Source organism: Galleria mellonella, unplaced genomic scaffold, assembly GCF_026898425.1.
Source record: "Galleria mellonella isolate WM207_F2 unplaced genomic scaffold, CSIRO_AGI_GalMel_v1 utg56, whole genome shotgun sequence".
In the NCBI taxonomy this organism is placed as follows: Eukaryota; Metazoa; Arthropoda; class Insecta; order Lepidoptera; family Pyralidae; genus Galleria; species Galleria mellonella.
In genome coordinates, this window is record NW_026442117.1 from 1,723,707 (window position 1) to 1,737,288 (window position 13,582).

General features: G+C 37.3%; 1 protein-coding gene across 2 annotated transcripts; it reads left to right on the forward strand.

Annotated features, from left to right (window-relative positions):
• Positions 1-2,307: 2,307 nt before the first annotated feature.
• Positions 2,308-13,318, forward strand: LOC113512616 (STE20-related kinase adapter protein alpha). 2 transcript variants are annotated; one of them, XM_052899175.1, is made up of 8 exons: positions 2,308-2,669; positions 3,589-3,821; positions 5,325-5,502; positions 5,953-6,148; positions 7,465-7,582; positions 9,137-9,258; positions 11,280-11,372; positions 13,089-13,318. In XM_052899175.1, exons 1-7 carry the CDS (start codon positions 2,505-2,507, stop codon positions 11,354-11,356), a joined length of 1,089 nt encoding a protein of 362 aa, XP_052755135.1. In that variant the 5' UTR covers positions 2,308-2,504; the 3' UTR covers positions 11,357-11,372; positions 13,089-13,318. The 2 variants fall into 2 exon arrangements, with proteins under 2 accessions (XP_052755135.1, XP_052755134.1); XM_052899174.1 differs by lacking the exon at positions 13,089-13,318 and having other exon boundaries at positions 11,280-11,579.
• The last annotated feature ends 264 nt before the right edge of the window (positions 13,319-13,582 follow it).

The following is a 13,582-nucleotide window of genomic DNA, read 5'->3' on the forward strand; positions in this document are numbered from 1 at the left end:
AAGATGGCCACTTGTTTGACTCATGTCGAGGCAGTATTGCCTGAAAGATTTTTACATTCATTAGAGGGAGACTTTGTACAAAAGTCGATTGCGTGGGTACCTCTGTCCCATTCGCGTTTCTACCGTGAAGCAGTTGTGTTTGCATGGCCGTGTTTCGGTTTGAAGGGTGGGATATGGCATGAATTTACAGGGTACAGAGGAATAACATCTGAGTCCTCAGGAATGGCAACGCATGGGGGCTATCATGGGCGAAACAGTATACTCTGTTATGCCCATGGTACTGTTCATGTTTATAGGCGACGGTTACCACTTTCCATCAGATGGGCCGTCAGCTTGATTGCCATTCTAAGTTGCATAAAAAAAAACTGTAATTTATTGTTTTTATGAGTTAAATTATGTATACATTACATAGAGTAGCTGCTTACATTCTGGTAAGCAACTACTCTATGTAAGCGAAAAAAATTAGAGTGTTTATAAATTAATGATTTAATTATTGATTGATCGTTAAATTATTTGTTTAATGAATGTGAATTTATGACATGATAAATTATCTACTAAAGAAGTGAGGCGAGATTATTTATTTATTTATTTATTTGTTATAAGTTACAATAACAGTTTGCAAACAGAAATGTACCATTAAAAAGAAAACAATACAAAAATTTATCAATACGCAGTTTGCCAACCTTACATTGTTAAACATCATTTAACACTTAATTATAAGTAAACGTTGTTATAACATTTTTATAGATGTACATTACATTACTGATAACAATTATGAACTTATTCTATCCATAAAAAAATACAAACTCATTCTATCTCAAAACCATACAACGACCTCTTAAACCCAATAGTAATCTGATGAAAGATATCGAATCCTTCGCTAATTTTGTTATTACTTCAGCTGGATCCTGTTTCACTGTTTGATTGGGTATTTTTGGCCATTGATTTTCATTCGTCTTTCAACACGCTTTCAAGGTCCCGGCCTAGAATGGACCACCCGTTCCTTTCCCGTAGGTGTCGTAAAAGTCGACTAAGGGAACTTATGGTCGAAGCATGGGCAGCAAGTCCCTCTTAAAACGTCATTAAAAGCTTGACTGCGATTGGCAACCCGCCTGCCAAGCGTGGCAACTACTGGCAAAACTCTCCTTATGAGGTAGGCTTCAGTAATGGACAGATTCTTTTTATAGATGATAATCAAATGGTAACCCCGCCTGCGCTATCGGTATACACTGGCGGGGCATCAGTGAGTGATGATAGGTGACAATAAGGTAGGTCAGTTAGCCCACCGTAACGAATTCAACAAGAATTAACCACAATGGTTTCCAGGGGGAACCACGTGGAGATCGATCTGATAGGGTATATTGCTAGCAACGGAGCTGTAAAACCCCATTACTAACAATACCTTTCCCCCCAGCAGTGGACAGTTAATTATAATAAAAAAATCATCTCTTTGAGGGCGAAGCAATAAACTGAGTTGTGGCCATTTTGTATTGCTATGGCACACTCACAAACGAAAATTGTATTTAACTTTGTGTATTTTTTTTATCATTTATTTTTGTATATGTATGTTGTAATTTGTGTGCTGTAAGTAATGCAAATAAATTATCTATCTATCTATCTATCTATCAATCAATAATAATATTTCGGGTCCTGACCACCTAATAAGATCAACCTTCAAGCCGCGAGAAATGGAACATACGAATAAACGGAACATAGCTCCACGTGTGCCCTACTGTACTCTCCTGTAATTCATATAGGCGGTTGCGTTAAACGTATTTAATAAATTAGCTGCCAACTCAACATTATGTTTGAATAGCGCCAGAATCGGGAAATCTTCGGCTCATTATTATTATTATTATTTATTATTCTAATGTCAAGGCTCACTGGTACCCCGCCAATGTATATCGTTAGAAATTCCACTCTAATCCATTAAAAAAATATCAATAGTACAGGCAATTTGTTATTATATTAAAAAAAAATACGTTATCTTTTTTATATACTATTCACTGTAAGAATAAGGTATTCATTTAAAAAAAATACACATGCCGGCAAATGAACTTTTTCATAATAGTTTTAGCAAAGTCTTATCGTAAATTTAATTCTAGTGAATGAATTTATGATCAAATATTACGACTACTTAGAAGAAACTGAATTCAGTCAAATTTAATATAAATTTCATCTAATAAAACGAAGTCTTTAGATTTCGATTTTTAGTAAAATATTTGAAAATAAGCCATGTGACATTGACATTACTGACATTTCGATACAGGTACCTATGTCGATGTAATGTCATTTAAATGTCAAACACTTCGAACTGTCCTATCACAAAGCAAATCTCTTATTTATTTTATTATTTATTATTAATATTAGTACAAATAAAGTCATAGTGTCCCCTTTTTTTAGAGTAACAAGTACACTGCCGATATGTACTTTTAACTATTATATTATATATTACTAATAAAGTAATAATATCGACTTATTTTCTACTTCATAGTAACATTGAAATGTTTAATCCAGATATAAATGATTACCAGTTGACTTCCATTATAACTGAATGCTGTGGAGGAGTGGCTGTTGTGTATTCAGCATTATACAAACCCAGCAATCAGAATGTGGCGATCAAAAGATATTTCGTGGACAAAACCAGAGAGAACGCCAACTTGATACAAGTAAGTAAATATTAGCATCCAACAAGCATAATATAAAGATCTTTAGACGAACTGGCATTCATAGGTTGCAAAGAGTACATAGACAAACACGTTTTTTTTATTTGTATATTTATTTTTTTTTAAATTTGCTTAATAGATAATTTAGTTATACTTTTTTCTTAATCAACAGAGTAATTATTATTTTTGGTATGATTTGTAACAACAGATTAGAACAAAACAATAATTAGTAATAAAAACATTATGTCAATCATTAACAAGCAAACTGCAACTCTACATGTGGTAATATCAGAAAATATTCAATTAAATGCTTTAATAATAAAACAAGTGTCACAATATAGAATAATAATATTATAATTATTTACTGGAATCCTTATTTAATATTTAGTGTAATGTGTGTGTGTGTGTGTGTGTGTGTGTGAAGTGTAAATAGTTCTAATAATATAAAATGGAGATTTATAGCATATATATCACAGTGAAGTGATAGATGTGATTTGTAAAATTGAAACTGTAACACAGAATGTGCCTATTGCAAATGTTGTAAATTAATATAAAATTAACATGAATTATTTTAATTTTATTAAAGAATAAAGTGTAATAAAAATAAAGTAAAAACAATTCCTCTTATAATTGTTTATTTTACTGACTGACCTTACAATATATTATTACAAGATAAAAATTTTTTACATAGTGCCATCAATTTTCTCTTTCTAAAAATAAACCTATTTTTCAAATTGAAACAAACAATACACATATACAAAACTTCATTTAAATTGGTTAGGCAGTTTTAAAGATTAAAATTTGTGACACAGTATTTTTATATTTTACGCCCATCTCGTCCACCCCCACTATCTGGCGAATAAAGAAGACTATTGATTGATATATTTTTAAATTTAATTTTAAAATATACAACTTCTTTCAGCAAGACATCCTCACGAGGAAAGCACTACAGCACCCCAACATCCTTCCGTACCTGACATCTTTTGTTCACGGCAGAGAGCTGTATGTGGTATCCCCACTGATGACGTTCGGTTCATGTCGTGATATCCTGGACAGATACTACCATGAGGGTCTACCAGAGCTCGCATGTGCAATTGTGTTAAGAGATGTGCTGTTAGCACTGCAGTATTTACACAAACAATTGTATATTCACAGGTAAGAGAACAGAGGGCCTACCATAAAATGTTTTCCGAAATTTCGGATCCGAACGAAACAAAAATTTTATATTAAAATTACTTAATACATGCCGTTTAAAAATATTAAAAATGCTATAGTATTGTTCCTTTTTACTTTTATGGTAGGATTTATGACAAATGAAATGTTAAGCTCCATTTATAGGGTCGATTTTGGTACGAACAAAAACACGAAATTCAGCCCGAAAATTCGAAATTTCATTTCATGGTAGACCCCCAGAATATAAATATTTTTTAAAAGGGGACACCCTCTTAATTCTAGCAACATTCATAATTTATATCAAGGCCAAACCTAAATTATTATATAAGTAATATATTATATTACTTATATAATAATGTAGGTTTGGCTGTTTCGACGCCGAAGAAACGGCTGCTTACATAATCCTGGAATGTGAGGCCGTGGCCCATCAACATTTAGAAATTTTCGGAAAGGTGAGGTCGCTCCGTGAGGTCTGTAAAGTGAACCTAGGAAGGCTCTGCACTTCTGGGCGGAGCTAGGTTGGCTGTACTAGCCACGACTCATACGCACAACAACCCAAATGAGAGGCTAAGCGCGGAAAATAGAGTCTTTTTCACATTCACATTCATATGTGACATCACATTCGTATGATATATTTATATATTTTTTTGTGCCTTGAAGGTTGTAAACAAGTATATAGTCTATCTGTTGGTAAACAAAACCAGTACCCATAGTAGTAACCCTGTGAAATTTTATTCATTTATATATTTTAAATAATTTATAAATTTATATATTTTAAATAAAAAATATTTGGAGAAATGACTCTGCAGTTGCATTGAAATGAACAAATTACTACAAAGTGGTTTAGAAATTCACATATATGTACATATTAATTTCTGAACTAGGGATTAAACTAAATAGACTAATCCTAGATTCCTTATCAAGATAAAATATACACCAATTTTTATGTTAGATCTCCAATAGAAACCACATTTTTGTATTTTTAAATTATGATTTATGATGTCGTCCTCCGTGGCGCAGCGGTCAACACGCCTGCCTGCGACGTGGAGGCCCCGGGTTCGATCCCCGGCCAGGTCATAATGGAAAACGATCTTTTCCTGATTGTCCTGGGTCTTGGATGTTTATCTATATATGTATCTATTATAAATATAGTATCGTTGAGTTAGTATCCCATAACACAAGTCTCGAACTTACTTTGGGGCCAGCTCAATCTATTGCGTGTGTGTCCGTATATATTTATTATTATTATTATTTATTATTTATGAAATTTCTGCCCTAACTTCTGATACACATTTATCTGTATATACAGTGCATCAATTATTTTTAGTATACTTTTTAAATGCTTCTGAAATTTGTTATTTCCAAAAATCCTAATAAATATCACTTCAAGATCACACTTAAAAATCACAAAATATTTACTTCTCATTAATCAAATTACCAAAATATGTGGCATTTTGGTTGAAACGTTTATGTCAACATATACAGAAGCGTCCGCGCCAGCCACGTCCTAGTTGGTGCGAACGGCAGCGTCCGCCTGTCGGGGCTGCGCAGCGCGGCCAGCATGATGGTGCGCGGCCGCAGGCAGAAGCAGCTGCACAACCTGCCGCCGCCCGACCACGACAACGTCAACCTCGTGTGGCTCAGCCCTGAACTGCTCGAGCAGGTAGGACAGGCGTGACATGATACCTTTTTTTTTATACAACTTAGAATGGCAAACAAGCTGACGGCCCACCTGATGGAAAGTGGTAACCGTCGCCTATAGACATGAGCAGAGTACCATGGACATAACAGAGTATACTGTTCCGCCCATAATACCCCCCATGCGTTGCCCATTCCTAAGGACTCAGGTGTTATTCCTTTGTACCCAGTAAATTCACGCCATATCCCACCCTTCAAACCGAAACACAGCCATGCAAACACAACTGCTTCACGGTTGGAACACGAATGGGATAGAGGTACCCAAGCAATCGACTTTTGTACAAAGTCTCCCTCTGTGTTCTGACAAACCAGGCAATGAATATGTGAGAGCATAACCTAGAACATAGCCTAGGAGGTTACAAATTATCTAATTATCTCTCTCTTCTAATCAAACGACATCGTAACCACGTTGCAGAACCTGAAGGGCTACGACGAGCGGTCGGACGTGTACTCGGTGGGCGTGCTGTGCTGCGAGCTGGCTAACGGCGCCGTGCCGTTCGCGGAGCTGCCCACCACGCTCATGTTCACGGAGAAGCAGCGCGGCGCCCGGCCGCAGCTGCTCGACTGCACCACCTTCCCCGAGCCCTGCCTCCACGACGGGGACATGAAGAGTCAGTGCCCCAACTATTATAATTTTTTTAAGGGTGCAAATGGTATGGTAACCCCGTCTGCACTAACGGGATACGCTGGCGGAGCACCAGTGAAGGGTGATAGATGAGAATGAAAACAGACCAGTTAGCCCATCATGATGAATTCATCAGGAATTAACCATGATAGTTTCCAGCGAGAACCGCGAGGAGGTCGACCTGGTTGGGTATATTGCTAGCAATAGGATTCTCAGTCTCCATTACTAACAATCCCTTCCCCCCCCCCCACCCCACTATTATCATTAGCATATAACATTAATTTCCAAGGCCCCTTCATCATATCAGCCTTTAACTGTCCACTGCTGAACAGAAGCCTCCCCCTTGGGAGGTTTTGCCAGTAGTTGCCACGCTTGGCAGGCGGATTGGCAACCGCAGTCAGGCTTTAGAGACTTTTTAAGAGGAACACTGCTGCCCATCCCTTGCCCTCCTTAGTTGGCTCTTAAGACACCCAATGGCAAGGATGACCTATTCCATGCCAGGACCACACACTTGGCCCCATCATATAGGCCTATCCACTGTTGAACATAGGCCACCTCCATAAAGAAGGTATTGCCAGTAGTTGCCACACTTGGCAAGCTGATTGGCTTTTTGACTATACAATCTTTATTGCACTAAAACACTCTGGGTAATAATAACAATTAGACCCAGCGTAATGATGAAGGAGGACACCAGAAGGAGACTTTGTACTTATGGCTCTTAAGGCTTCTAAAAAAGGGCGAGAAATGGACAGCAGTGTTCCTCTCAAAACATCATCAAAGTCTAACCATGGTTGCCAACGTTCCTGCCAAACAGCAACTATGGACAAAACTCACCATAGAAGAGGCCTATGTTCAGCAATGGGCAGTTAACAGTTAATATGATAACTACGATGCATTCCAGACATATCGCGCGAAGTTCGACCTGGCATTGTATATTTACTAGCAATGGGCACCCTTGTCACCACTTATACCAGAGGGAGACTTTGTACAAAAGTCGATTGCTTGGCCACCTCTGTCCCCTTCGTGTTTCTACCGTGAAGCAGTTGTGTTTGTATGGCTGTGTTTCGGTTTGAAGCGTGGGATATGGCGTGAATTTACTGGGTGCAGATGAATAACACCTGAGTCCTCAGAAATGGCAACGCATGGGAGGTATCATGGGCGAAACAGTATACTCTGTTATGTCCATGGTACTGCTCATGTGCATAGGCGACGGTTACCACTTTCCATCAAGTGGGGCGTCAGTTTGTTTGCCATTCTAAGTTGTATAAATAAAACAAAACTGAAAATGTGTCCGGTGTGCAGGCATATACAACACGGACAGCGGCGTGGGCGACAGCGAGGCTCCCCGCGCGCGGCAGCTGTACGGCGCCAGGAAGTTCTCCGACACCTTCCACCACCTCAGCGACCTCGCGCTGCAGAGGTATCAGACATTTCTTTATTTTTTTATTTCCAAGTGGAAAGATGGATATTTTTTTATGAGTGAAAATGGTATGATAACTCCGCCTGCGCTAACGGGATACGCTGGCGGAGCACCAGTGAAGGGTGATAGATGAGAATGAAAACAGGCCAGTTAGCACATCATGACAAATTCTTCAGGAATTAACCATGATAGTTTCCACGGAAAACCGCGAAGAGATCGACCTAGTTGGGTATATTGTTAGCAATGGGATACTCAGTCTCCATTAATAACAATCCCTTTTCGCCCTGACGGATGGGTAGCCACATCCCTCTCAAAAATCTCCAAAGCCAAACTGCGGTTGCCAAGCGTGGCAACTACTGGCGAAACCCCGAATAGAGGGAAGCCTGTGTCCAGCAGCGGACAATGAATGGCTAATATGATATAGTATAAGATGCACCAACAATATGTTCACAATATTGGTCGCTAACCTAATTTGGACATGAAATACTAGATGGCGGTAGAATCGAGTATTGTGGTTTTTGTTGATTATTTTGTAATTAAATATAAATTTAGACAAAATTTCTAAACTGACGCCTGATTTTATTTAGTTTTTACCGTCTTATTTAGATTAGGTGTAATGCTATAAGTAACTTAGTTAAGTTAGATGAACATATCACTTACGAGACGTATACAGCTCTCACAGGTAATTTTAATTTCTATTGTATTGTTTATTTATACTAAGAAAGAAAGAAAGAAACTTTATTCTACAGAAATATGCGACTACACCCGCACAGGGGTTAAAAAAATATTAAGAATTATAACAACGAAACTACACACAAATATTTATATAAATAAAAAAAAAAAAAGGATTTAAAATTAAAATAGAAAAAGAAAACAATTTGTATTATAACACTAGGATTCTCGTATTATAGAACTAAGGTAACGTAAATCATACAATTAATCAAGGCTCAATTATTAATCTATACTAATTTATTATTAGCATAGATTATATTATAGTTTAATAAGTTTTAAGTATAATATTTACCATATGGTCCCAGCATAGAATGGTCCACCCCTTTCCCGTGGGTGTCTTAATAGACAACTAAAGGAACTTAATGATCGAGGGATGAACAGCAGTGTGCCCTTAAAACAACACCAAAATCTTACTTCGGTTGCTAACCCTCCTGCCAAACGTGGCAACTACTGGCAAAATAGGAGAGGCTTATGTTCATCAGTGGAGAGTAATTTTTTTTTTTATACAACTTAGAATGGCAAACAAGCTGACGGTCCACCTGATGGGAAGTGGTAACCGTCACCTATAGACATGAGCAGTACCATGGACATAACAGAGTATACTGTTTCGCCCATGATACCCCCCATGCGTTGCCATTCCTGAGGACTCAGGTGTTATTTCTCTGTACCCAGTAAATTCACACCATATCCCACCCTTCAAACCGAAACACAGCCATACAAACACAACTGCTACACGGTTGAAACACGAATGGGACAGAGGTACCCAATTAATGGCTAATAATAATGACATTCATGATAAAAAATCTTTGTCTATGTCTACAGAGATCCGGAGAAGCGGCCGACAGCATCCCAGCTGCTGAATCACAGCTTCTTCAAGCAAATCCGAAAGACTGATTACCTGCCCGGGCTGATCTCCCGGATCAAGCCCATAAAACCTGACCCAAGTTAGTATTCTAACCTTCTTTTTTTTAATATCTAATCTACAATTAATTCTAACAAGAATATTGTTAGCTTCAATACCATTTCTATAAAAAATTAAAATATACTTACGACTAAAATTGCTAATGGGGTAGTGGCTGTGTTTTTTTTAATGAATAATAATGGAATGGTAACCCTGCCTGCGCTAACGGTATACACTGGCGGAGCACCAGTGAGGAATGATAGGTGAAAATGGAAAAGCAGGTCAATTGGCCCATCGTGATGAATAGATCTGAAATTCAGTACGATGGTTTCCAGAGGGAACCGCGTGGAGGTCGACCTGATGGCGTGTATTGCTAGCAATGGGACTGGTAGCCAGCATTACTAACAATCCCTTCCTCCCTGCTAATGGGGTAGTCAGAGGAATTTATTGACTGTGGCCGTGGCTGTTTTTTTTAATGGATAATAATGGAATGGTAACCCCGCCTGCGCTAACGGTAACGCTGGCGGGGCACCAGTGAAGGATGATAGGTGAGAATGAAAGTGCAGATCAGTTATCTCACCGTGATGAATACACCTAGAATTCAGCACGATGGTTTCCAGGCAGGACCATGTGGAAGTCGACCTGATAGGGTATTTTGCTAGCAATGGGACTGGTAGTCCGCATTACTTGCAATCCGTGTGATCGCGGCATAGAAAAGGCCACCCCTTCCTTTCCCGTGGGTGGCGACTAAGGGAGGGCAAGGGATGGATAGCAGCTCTTAAAGCATCGCCAAGGCCTAACTGTAGTTGCCAACCTGCCTGCCAAGCGCAGCAACTACTGGCAAAACCCCCCAATAGAGGCCTATGTTTTGCCATGAACTGTTGAAATGGTATGATAAATTACGTACATACAAATATAAAAATTACCAAGAATTTTTATAGTAATGTAAAATCAGATAAGATAGATAATTTATTTGCATCACTTACAGCACACAAATTACAACATATATAGATATACATAAAAAGCGAGATAACATATATGATTAAAAAAAAATACATAAAGCCAAGTACAATTTTTCATTTGTGCGTGCGCCATAGCAATACAAAATGGCCACAACTCAGTTTATTGCTTCGCCCTCAAAAGGGCAAAGCACTGATATTCTGTTGCGGCCAAAGGGAATAGTGTAACAATAAAATAATACTACCAGATTATCTATACAGTAAACAGACAGATATAGGGGGGAAAGGGATTGTTAGTAATGGAGACTGAGAATCCTATTGCTAGCAATATACCCAACCAGGTCGACCTCCTCGCAGTTCCCCCTGGAAACTATCATGGTTAATTCCTGATGAATTCATCATGATGGGCTAACTGGCCCGTTTTCATTCTCATCTATCACCCTTCACTAGTGCTCCGCCAGCATATCCCATTAGCCCAGGCGGGGTTACCATTCAATTATATCCAAAATGCCATACCATTTTCACCCATAAAAAAAAACAGGCTAATACAGTAAACAGACAGATATGACAGTTTATCTAGCAAACAAATGGAACATAGAGGTAACTTGCTGGAATGTCTAACTTTGCCTCTCAATTAAGAATTTTTTTAAATTAATTTTGAAACTGGACTTAGTAGCGATCAATTTTAATGGAAGGTGGTATATTGTTCCAACATTTTGTCGCTTGATATCGGAAACTACCATTAAAAGATGCTGTTTTATGGAGATGACAAGCTAGAAGAAAACGTGACTCTTTAGTACTGTGTTATGTAATCTTTTTTTTTTCTATACAACTTAGAATGGCAAACAAGCTGACGGCCCACCTGATGGAAAGTGGTAACTGTCGCCTATAGACATGAGCAGTACCATGGACATAACAGAGTATACTGTTTCGCCCATGATACCCTCCATGCGTTGCCATTCCTGAGCACACAGGTGTTATTCTTCTGTACCCTGTAAATTCACGCCAATTCTAATCGCCAATCGTTACTGCGTTCCGTTCCACGCATTTAGAAATATTAAAAATTATATTTAAATATTTTAATATATTTTAAATATCATTTCAGATGACATGTCAGCGATGTTACTGCAACAGAAACTATCTGAAATGGACATTGAGAAAACAACAGAATGGGACTTCTAACTGGCTGCATATCGATGTATGTGATTACGTTACTCTTATAAGAGACGTTAGTCGTAAAAATTAGGAATCTAATAACCAGATGGGTTTAAATGTCATATGGCCAGTCAAATTTAAAGTATTCACATGAAAAGCTGCTAACGTTTGAATTTATCAGTCAATTTTCAACGCCCTTGTAACAAATTATCTGTTTGAAAAAAAAAAAAGAAAAAAAAAGTTGCACAATTATAGACTAAGAGACGGTGTCGAAAACTATGTACTCTACATTAGCGTCAGAGTACTTTTTAAATGATCTTCTAGTGTTTATTGCGAGAGGAAACGTGGAAATATATAGTAATACTTCGTCGTCTAAGTATTTAATACTATTGTTTACAATTAGGACAATAATTATAATAAAACTATGTCGGTCTCTATTAGTATAGATTGTCTACGATAACATGGCGTGCCCCTCCAACTTTTCACTTCAATGTGTGCGACCGTATACAAACGTGGTGCTCTGTTTTTGTTTGCTAGGAGACGTCTTCTGTAGTGGTCTGGTCAAAGGAACAATCCTTTTATATATATTCCTTGGTGGAAACCTTGTAAATATTTTTACATGTTTGCTTCTTTAGATTTTTAAAGGGCTTGCTGTTTTATCATAGACAATCTATACCAGAGTGTTGGCAGTTGTCAGATGCCCCGCGCGCCCCGCACGGTCCCCGCGTTCGCCTATCGTTACTGCGTTCCGTTCCACGCATTTAGAAATATTAAAAATTATATTTAAATGTTAACAAATAATTTATATATGATATTCGAATTCGATATCGAACGTTCTTAATATTATCGTGTATTTGTATAGTTTGCTTTAAAAAAAAATTAATGTAAATTAATCAATTTTTGAAAATTACTTTTTTTAAATGTATTTATTACCAAATTGATTTTTGTTTATACTACTATTACATCTATCTTATAATACATTTATTTGCATCAAGCTCTATTGAAATAGTGTAAATGTTAATACGCTTTCATCGCTCGAATTATATCAAAATGAATCTTGTTACCATTCACTTAAGGCAACTTTTCCATTTGACATTCTATCATGGAAAATGGTAACCGTCGCCTATAGACATGAGCGGTACCATAGACATAACAGAATATACTGTTTCGCCCATGAAACCCCCCAAACGTTGCCATTCCTGAGGACTCAGGTGTTATTCCTCTGTACCCTGTAGATCAATAAAGATTTCGCTCTAATGTCAAATTTTAATTTTAAAAATAAGTTTCAAAAAAATAATGCCTCAGATTCGACCCCAATATGAATGAAGTAAATCTCCTTTAGTCCTTTTTAATGGATAATGGAATGGTAACCCTACCTGCGCTATCGGTATACACCAGCGGGGCACCAGTGAGGGATGATTGATGAGGATCTAAAGGCAGGTCAGTTAGCCCGTCGTGACGAATTCGACGATAAATTTGTCACGATGGTTTCCAAGAGGAACTGCGTGGAGGTCGACCTGATAGGATATATTAATAGCAATGAGAAGTAACCTCCCCATTACTAACAATCCCTTCCCCCCAGTCTAGTTTAGTCGACACTAGCAAGTGTACTTAGTAATCCTACGGCTCTTCTTTTAGGTCTCTGCGCTTTTAGACCTTAACGCCCTCGAGCGCCCCCTTACGGCCGGTACTGATAATTGATAATAACATGCACAGAATCTCTGGGATCAATACATAATGTATTCATTTAAAATTGCAGGCAATAAAGAATATCAGCGCTCTACACGAGGTAGCAAACGAATCTATTTCTAGGTTTACGATGTAGTTTAATTATATCCCGCGGCTTCGTCCGTCGTATCGTGACGTTGACGTACCTATATTAATATTAAGAAATAAACTAATTAAATTCAACAATAATTTTTAAAATCAGACTGTAGTTATAGAAATTAACGTGTTCGAACAAACACACGTATATATATATATGTATATATATATATATATATATATATATATATATATATATATATATATATATATATATATATATATATATATATATATATATATATATATATATATATATATATATATATATATATATATATATAAAATATATATATATAAAAAAACTTAACAAAGTAACGGTGAGGACCATATATATATATATATATATATATATATATATATATATATATATGGTCCTCACCGTTACTTTGTTAAGTTTTTTTAGACCCTCTTCCAAACACAAGCATG

What these genes read in the sequence shown, in the direction of transcription:
- LOC113512616 (XM_052899175.1), top strand. Translation starts at nt 2,505, where the DNA reads ATGTTTAATCCAGATATAAATGATTACCAGTTGACTTCCATTATAACT. An exon ending in AGAACGCCAACTTGATACAA is followed by an intron (nt 2,670 to 3,588) that starts GTAAGTAAATAT and finishes AACTTCTTTCAG; the next exon opens with CAAGACATCCTCACGAGGAA. An exon ending in AAACAATTGTATATTCACAG is followed by an intron (nt 3,822 to 5,324) that starts GTAAGAGAACAG and finishes CAACATATACAG; the next exon opens with AAGCGTCCGCGCCAGCCACG.